This window comes from Mesoplodon mirus (genome assembly GCF_964341445.2).
Source record: "Mesoplodon mirus genome assembly, chromosome: 15".
In the NCBI taxonomy this organism is placed as follows: domain Eukaryota; kingdom Metazoa; phylum Chordata; class Mammalia; order Artiodactyla; family Ziphiidae; genus Mesoplodon; species Mesoplodon mirus.
Window position 1 is genome coordinate 64041569 of NC_138991.1, and position 8557 is coordinate 64050125.

Below are 8557 nucleotides of genomic sequence, written 5' to 3' on the forward strand. Positions count from 1 at the left end.
ATGCCACCCATTGGTTCCTCCAAGATCAGTTGGCCGGTGGGATGTGTCTCCTGGACAGGCCTGGCGCCAAGCGTCTAACACACATCTTCCTTGCATGAGGTACATGTTTTTTGCCTCTCCCAAAGCCTTCGAAAAGACTCATACACCCTTATTCAGTGGTGGGATCCTCTCCTCCAACTGTACCGGAACCCCCACCTTGGGCAGACTCTGCTGAAGTAGTTTAATTCCACAACAGTACGTCAGGCATGTGCCCCTCCCAGACATCTATTCCTTTGTGGTCCAGGTGCAAACTGACTGTCCTCTTAAAAAAAAAACCCAATTCCTCTTTCCCTTTCCTGGGATTAGCTGTGGCCTTTCCTTGTATAGACAGTGCTCTGTTTACAGGACAGTGTAACACTAGTAACCAAACAAACCCAGGGATTGCCATCTATAATATCACCCACCCCTGGGGCAAAAGGGCAATTGTCCTCCTTTCAGCAGGAAATGGAGCTGCCGTTGGTTTGGTGGCCCCTTGGGAGGCTTTGTTTATCATGAAGTGGTGCTCCACAATCTTTCAGATGCCCTGTCCTGAGTGAATCCACAGGGAATGCACTCACCAGACTCTCATTGTCTCTAAGTTCCTTGGCTAGTAAAGTGATGGCTAATAGACTGGCCTTGGACTTCCTCCTAGCCAAACAAGGAGGAGTATGTGCAGTTATCAGTAAGACATGTTGCACCTACATCAATAACACTGGGCTAGTAGAAGAGAACGTCAAGAAAATGTGACCACGCCAAATGACTTCACTCCTTCAGACAGGGTAACCCAAGCGCTGACCTAGACTGCAGTTAAGGAGATGTTACCAAGTGTGACCTAGTTCTTAGCCCCTGCTTGGGCCTCTAGTTGCCATAACCCTTTTACTGAACTTTGGCCCCTGCCTTTTTAATCTGCTTGTTAAGTTTGCTTCCAGGTTGCAACAATTCCACATCAAGATGATGGTGATGCAGGGATTCCAGCCATTCCCTGACATAGATCCTACTGGAATAACAGCAGAAGTCACCCTGGGGCCCCTGGACAAGACAGGGCAAGAGTTCCGTGGCCCCAGTTAGGTAGGGTCCACGAGCCCAGTGCCAGCCTGCAGAAGCTACAGAAGACCTCTGCCTCACATCCTCCCAATAAAGAGTTCTTGGGGTCCACGTCACTTGGGAGATTTGAGGTAAGAGAAAGGTGGCTGAGCAGCTGCAACCATTCTCCTGCTGACACTTCAAGATAAGGTACTAGCAGGAGCTTCAGGTCCTGACTGGGTGGAAGACAAAGCGACTACAGTTCCTCATTCTTGTGGTCAAGGGGATTTTCCAGCCCAACACATCTGTTTCACAGTCTTGGTCTCTTCTGGATTCTTGGTCTCAGTTGGATTCTTTCCTCAAAGAAGACATCTGTAAGTCTCTGAAGTGCTCAGCAATAAAGCAAAGGTGGTGAGTTGATTGGAGCACACGTGTCTATTTTCATGCCTGTTTGCACCCCCAGAGGACTCCATGGGACGACTGGGTCATCCCTGGGCAGTCTCAGTTAGGGGCAGAGCATGAAAATGGAAGTTCACGCCAGTGACTTTCCACCTATTTGGACTGCCTTCTCTGTTTTTACCTGTAAGGATAGGTTTCTTGTGTGCCTTTGCCTTGGGGTGGGTGGTGAACTCTTAATTCCTGTAATTCCTCACTAACAGTCCCTGAGCATTGCTTTCAATGGACAAGGCAAGCACTCCAGAAAACACAACTTTATTCACTAGGACTGGAAACAAAAGCTCTCAATCAAAACACTGACTTCAAGGTTTTAGTACAAGGTGGAGTGCCCTGCCCACCCCCCTGGCTTGACCTTGCCAAGCCCAGGCCCTGTATCAGCCTGCTGAGATGGTACCCTGGTCAGCAGGTGAGGGCTGGCAGTCCTGGTTTGCCTGACATTTCTGTGGCTTCCCACATGCTATTCACTGCATTACAAAGCCACAGCCTTGGCATCCTCCAGGGTAACATGAAAGACCCTGTTGATGTTTGAACCAGGGCCTCCTGGTGGATGGGCTGGTAGCAGGCAGCTCTGATCCTTGATGTGATTCGCGGTGAAGCCCTCTGCCCCAGGTGTGGGCAGGAATCCTGCCTGGGCAACATGTGCAGCTGTAGACATGGCTTTCTAGGTGTTTAGGCACTGTACACGTGGCGTGGGCACCGCAGCCCAGCCTGGAAGCTGGGCATGCCCAGGAGGGGGCGGCAGAGCACCGTGGTCCGGAGGACCAGGCGCCTGGCAGTCTGTACATTGTTGGGTAGCCCTCCTGTGTAGAAGTTGGTTGCTCTTCTGTGAAGGCCTTGGGGGCACGGCCCTCAGGCAGCAGCAGGTGAAGGAGGGCTGCGGACCCTTTGGCTTCCTGAAGCCTGTTTGTTGGGACTGAGGCTCTGGATGGCTGCCCAGATGAGGAAAGGGCAAGGCTCAGCCTGGGATTCCTAAAAACAGACACCCTGGGACTGGCTGCTGGGTGGTGAAGTCAGGGGTGTGTAGACTCTATCCAGTCTTCCAGGAGAACACCCCGGTGGCCGTCCCCAGCCAGGTTCAGGGTTTGCAGCAGGAGGCCCCCCGGCCCTCCCTCTTGATATAGTCGTGCAGCTGAAAGCGAGGCTCACTGGGAGCTTTCATGCAGCGCTGCTTCAACTCCCTGTGAGGCAGGGATGACCATGGAATAGGGTGGCCTGTACCCCCAACAAGGGGATTCAGACACTGGGTCTGGGGGTCTTCCTGATAACTGCCAGGACTTACTTTGCTATGGCCATGAAAGCCAAGTCCACATTGAGTCCCGTCTTGGCGCTGGTCTCCATAAACGGCAGCCCGTACTCCTGCAAACGGCCGTTGGCAACCTGGTGGGGACAGCTCAGGCCCTGCAGCCCCAGGGGCACTCTCTGGCTGCCCACCCAACCGCAGCTCACCTTGGCCAGCTTCTCCCCATCCTCCCTTTTCACCACACGCTCCTGGGCAGAGTCCACCTGGCACAGGAGTCTTGGTGAGAGTTGGCCCCAGCTCACTCCCCTACCACCCTGCACCCTCTGTAGAGGCAGGGTAGATGAGACAGGCTGGGGTGCCCACCTTGTTCCCCAGTAGCATGAGTACCACGTCATGCTGGGCGTACTCCTGGATCTCTGTCAGCCAGGCCTGTGGGGCGAGAGCTGAGGACAGGCTGGAGCTCCTGGCACCCCTTGCCCCCCTCCAGGACACACCCCACAGAGTGCCTGTCAGTGTCTGGCTAACAGGAGGGCCCCTGGACTAGTGCTCCCCATGTGCCGTGCAGGGGCGATCCAACAGGTACCTTATCTAAGGAGTTGGGCTGGTGGACTAGAAGGTCACCCCGGCCCCCTTCAGCTCACTGTCAACCTGAGCCACTGTACTTGGGCCATCAGGAGCCCAGAGGGGCAGTCTTTGCCTCTCCACACTGTCAGTAGGGTCCTCAGAACTCTGGGATCCTGATGCCATTTGTGCCTGAGGGAGGCTGGGGATGGGGTCAGGCCCCATCTCGGCCTGTTTCCGCCACCAGGAAGGAAGCCACTGACCTGGATGCTGTCGAAGGAGGCCTTGTTGGTGACGTCATAGAGCAGCAGCAGTGCTGGGGGCAGAGGGCCAGTGAGGACACCTGCAGAGCCCACAGCGGCTCCCCATCACCCTCACCCTCACGCATCGCACCCTTCACACTTGTGCCCACTCACACCCAGGTTGCCCTTGTCCAAGCAGAAGCCTAGGGAGTGTGGCCCCGACTCCCTGGAGCTAGGGTACGGTGCCCATGAGCTCACCGTGAGCGTCTCGGTAGTAGGCATGGGTGACGCTGCGGAACCTTTCCTGGCCAGCCGTGTCCCAGATCTGCAGCAAGGGCATAGTGCAACTGTCAGGGCTGCCCAGTCCTTCCCAGGTGCCCCCTGCTCTCAATTCCCCCTCCCCCAGTCACCTCTCACCTGCAGCTTCACCTTCATGCCATCCACATCCAGAACTTTGTTCTGAAACACAACCAGCCAGCTCCAAGGAGGGCCCAGGGCCGAGTGCACCATCCTAGGCAGCTGCTAGACCGGTGCCACCCTCCGGCAGGGGGTGGGGCGGAAGGGGGTGGATAGGGTGGGGGAGGCAGGCAGTGCCAGGCCAGGACTGAGCCTGGGACTGAGGGGCCCCTGGTGCGTCCCTAATTCATTATCCTGGGCCTCAGCTGGCTCTGCCTCCACGGCCCACCTGGTTCTTGTCCGACTACCTCACTGCCCTCTGCCTACAGATAAAGCTTCCCCTTGAATCCAAGTCCTGGTGTCCACCCAGCTCTCCCCCATACCTCCTACACCTCCTGCTGCTGAGCCCCTCCTGGTGACCCGTGCACAGAGGGTGCCCAGGCCGCCCCCGCTCAGCTGGCTGTCCTGATGGGCTGGAAGGTTGCCACCCTCCATGGCCAGCTGTGTCCATTCTGGGCCAGGTGGTTCTTCCTCTGCCCCTCCTGGAGGCCTGACACACAGCCCCACCGGCTCCCCTGCCCTGCAGGGCCCCCAGTCGCCACCCACCCCAGTCACTGAGTCCTGTTGCTCTGCACCCAGCCCCTCCCCTCTCTCTCCTTTACCCCAGCTGCCCTCCTACCCCTGGTGCCCAGCGCTGGTGGCTTCTCTGAGCCTACTTGCCGGTTCAGCTTCACACTGCACGCCTGCCCCTGCACTCTGCTCCTAGGTCTCAAGGCCCTGCTCCAGCCCCCTCTCCCAGGCCACCAGCACTTCTCACAGCTCTGCACACACTGCTCCAGTTGCTTAGAGCACGACTTATCTGAAGTCACCCTGGGGGTGACTGTGGGCTGTGACCCCAGGCCCATTACTAACACTGTGCCTCAGTTTCCCCATCCACAAATGGGGGTAGCCAGAGTGCTCATCACATGGCTGCCCCGATTACTTTATGAGCTACTGTATGAAAAACACTGAGAAACACTGAGTCTGGCCTGGTACGAGCTAAAGTGTTTGTTGTAATTTGAAAGCCTCTCTTCCCGCTCCGATGGCAGCTGCCTGAGGATAGGGCCCCATGCAGTAAGCACAGAGCCGAGAACTTGGCCTGGTACACAGTGGGTGCTCATTATGTGCTTGCTTGCTGGCTGATGATGCTCCCTAGCCAGGCCCTCTCAGTTCAGGGCTAGAGCAGGGAGTGGCTCAACCCCGGTTCCTATCTGCTGGGGTGGGGACAGGAGCTGCTAACCACCAGCTGAGGCCCCAGGCAGCAGAAACAGCACCACCTCCCTCTTCACCCAGCGCCTGCTGTCAGGGTGCTTCTGGGTCTCCAGGGAACTGGGTGCAGCCATCTGCCCTGCTGCAGGGAGGGTGGGGAGGACATCCCGCCTTCCCTGGCACCCTGAACAAGGGTGTGAACCACACAGCCTCACCACCTGCCCCAGAGCCAAGAGGGGAGGTGAGAAGTGGGGAGGTGAGTCCAGAACAGGCAGAGGACTGGGCCTAAACCTCCCCCTTCTGTCACCTCAACCCTTACTTCATCCCAGAGGACTTGAGGGGCTCTGCCCCCACAGACAGGGTAGAGAATGGCTCCCCAGACTGGAGGGAGCCCCCCATTCCCAGTCCCCAGAAGGAGCCTCCCTGCCAGCCTTCTGCTGACTGGATCTAATGAAAGGGTGAGAAAAATGCAAATTTGGGATTTGCTGAGAACACATCACCTCAGCACGTGGAATTTAGACTGGTGCCTGAGCCCTGCAGGCCTAAAGCTGTGGCCCCCATCATTCCCCTGTGACCCCACAGGCTGCTTGGGGGCTGGAGGGCTCTTGGGGAGCCAAGTTGAGGGACATCCCCCAGAAGGACCCCAGGACATAGCCCTCTAGCAGGGTGTGAGGTGGTGAGGGGGCTCCGCCAGGGAAAGCAGCCAGGTGGGAGCATTTCCCATAAGCCTCCTCACCCAAGGGCAGGGACTTCTCCCTGGCTCTGAGACCAGGTGTGTGCTTCAATGCCACAGCCATCTCTCTGGTATGGCCTGGGCAGGCCACCTGGCACTTCAGGGCCCCTCTGTACAGTGGGGCAGTGATGCTGGCCTCCTGAGTGGACATGGGTCTTGAGTTCCCATGGGGACACTAGCATCCACTGCCCCCAGTGCACAAGATACAGCCCCCAGGGCCGTGCCAGCCCCAGGCACAGGGGTACCATCTCTGCTTCAATTGTATACAGCCACCACCTCTCTCCAGGACCTTGAGATGTCGGGAGGCAGGCAGCTTGGTGGTTAAGGCATCCCACCTCAACCACCTTGACCGTGGGAGCCAGGTGGTCCAGCCAGGAGCTCCACCTCATGAGCCTGTCGGTGCCACAGGGATAATGGAGAACCAGCTGCCCAGGGGTGTTTCAAGCAGCTATTAGCTGGTGTTGGGGGCCCAGGGCATGGGCTGGGCCCAGTCAGTGCTCAGGACATCAGCCTCCACTCTTACCCTGAAGTCGATGCCCACAGTGGAGATGAAGGTCCCTGCCAGGAAAGCCCCATCCTTAAAGCGCACGAGTAAGCAGGTCTTCCCCACGCCCGAGTCTCCCACCAGCATGACCTGGGGCACAAAGAAAGAGCAGAGGGGACCTGGGTGCTGGCCCACCCGGAGGGGTGTCTGGTCTACCCTGAGCAGGCCTGGTCAGATGGGCTGCGGGTGAGGGTCAGGAGTGGAGAGAGGTATCCTAAGTCTGCAGGTTCAGCAGGGCCTGGGGGAGACACAGAGCCTGGACTTCCAGCTTCCACCTCTAGAAGGTTCTGTCCCCTCTCCTGAACATTGGCCTGTCTCCATCAGTGGGAAGTGGGAGTAGCTGCCTCCATCCAGGGTGCTACCTGGACACCATGCTTGGTCTGGAAGGGGAGCATTTGGGGCTTAGTGGGGAGCAGAACCTGAGGGTTGGCCACTGGGAGGTCTGGGTGGGGGGGCCTCTGTGCCAGGGGGCTTCTTCCAATCCCAGCAAGGCTCTAGAGGAATTTGCCAAGTGAGGGTCAGATCTTGACATGAGGAGAGGCTCAGACACGTCTGTGGACAAGGAGGGGCAGTCAGGCCTCCCTCTCCTCCTCCCCTCCCCCAGCCTGTTGCCAAAGGCTCCAAAACCCAAAGATGGGCCTGCCACCCCCGCCCCCACAATTCACAAGCTTCTGCCTTGGCCTGAAGGAGGCCTCAGCATTCCCTACCAAACTGGCAAACCTCTTCTTAGTCTCGCCTCCTAAAGAGAAGAGACCAAAAGACCCTGGGGGTGAGAGAAGGCAGCATATGGGAAATGATGAGCGTGGGTGGGGGCAGGAGCATAAGGGAACAGGGAGAGGACACCTGCCAGGCTCTGACTTCCGCAGGACCCCTTGTCCGGCCAGCTAGGTGGGGGGTGGGGAGGGGGCAGGCCCTGCCATATATTGGGTATCCCAAACCCGGGTTTGACAGCTGTGTGTGTGTGTGTGTGTGTGTGATGCACCGCGCCAGCCATGCCAACTGCAGCTGCGGGGTGCCGCTCGAGCCAGCTCCTCGCCGAAGGTCTGCAGGGCCCTGCACCCTTTCCCCGGACCCCCTCCCCACTCGGCTCCGGCCGGACGCCACCTGCTGCACTGGCATGGGGCTGGGGGTGCCCGGCTCACCTTGAAGGCGACGTCGTAGAAGTCGCCGCCGCCGCCAAGCGAAGACCGGCCGGACTGCGGGGGCCCGTTGGGAGGTGCCTCGGGGCCAGGGCGCGCAGTCCCGGGGCGCACGGGCCGGGACCCGTGGGTGGCGGGCAGTGCGGAGGTAGCGGGCGCGCTACCCCCCTTGCTCTTGGGGGTCTTTTTCCTGGACATGGCAGGCGGGCTGGCTGGCGCTCAGTATGCTCCCGCTGCAGCCGCCGCGCCCCGGGACACCCTGCTCCCCGCGCCCTCGGAGCCAGACCCAGACCCTAAGCCGAAACCGTCCCGCGGCGGCTGCAGCTACCTCCCCGGCGCCCTGCTCCGCGCCGCCCCGCCCCGCCGCCCCCGCCGCCCCACAGCCCCGCAACCACTCAGGCCCGGCCTCCCGCCGCCGCTACCAATGGCCGCTCTCGGGCGGGGCCATGCAAATGAGATGGCCTCCCCGGGGGCGGGGTCAGGAGGTCCGGGCCCTACCCTGGGTGCTTGGGGTCCGAGCGCCTCTGTCCCTTGGGGGCAGCTACCTCCCTGCCCTAGAGCCAGCGACTCCTTTCCATATCTGCATCGGGTCTGGGTGCGGGTGGGGGGCGGTGGGTGAGTGAGGGAGTACCCAGCGTCCTGTCGTTCCTCTGCTGGCTGTGCACCACCCCGCCCGGCTCTGCCCCTTGCTCAGTGACCCCCACTGGACTGCCTCCGGGCCTGGGACGAGGAGAGTGCCGTGAGATGGGGCCACTGAGGCAGTGGACCTGCGTGGATGGGCACCCTGCGATTCTGTCCCTTCGCCGCCGGAGATGCCACCTGGCCTGCTGCGGCACCGACCCCCTCCCTTCCAGGGCAGGAGGGTCCAGGAAGCTCCAACACTCGGGCTTGGCAAACAAACCCGGGTGCGCCCCGCCGCTTGGGGCTCTGCTGACAGCTGGTTATCAGAGACAGGAC

The 8557-nt window shown here is 59.6% G+C and overlaps 1 protein-coding gene across 1 annotated transcript; it reads right to left on the reverse strand.

Moving 5' to 3' along the window:
• Positions 1-1574: 1574 nt before the first annotated feature.
• Positions 1575-7798, reverse strand: RAB26 (RAB26, member RAS oncogene family; the record flags this gene model as incomplete). Its single annotated transcript, XM_082644717.1, has 9 exons — positions 1575-2675; positions 2777-2853; positions 2944-3000; positions 3101-3166; positions 3562-3614; positions 3799-3865; positions 3958-3999; positions 6441-6551; positions 7604-7798. 9 exons carry the CDS (start codon positions 7796-7798, stop codon positions 2573-2575), a joined length of 771 nt encoding a protein of 256 aa, XP_082500843.1. The 3' UTR covers positions 1575-2572.
• Between the last annotated feature and the right edge of the window lie 759 nt (positions 7799-8557).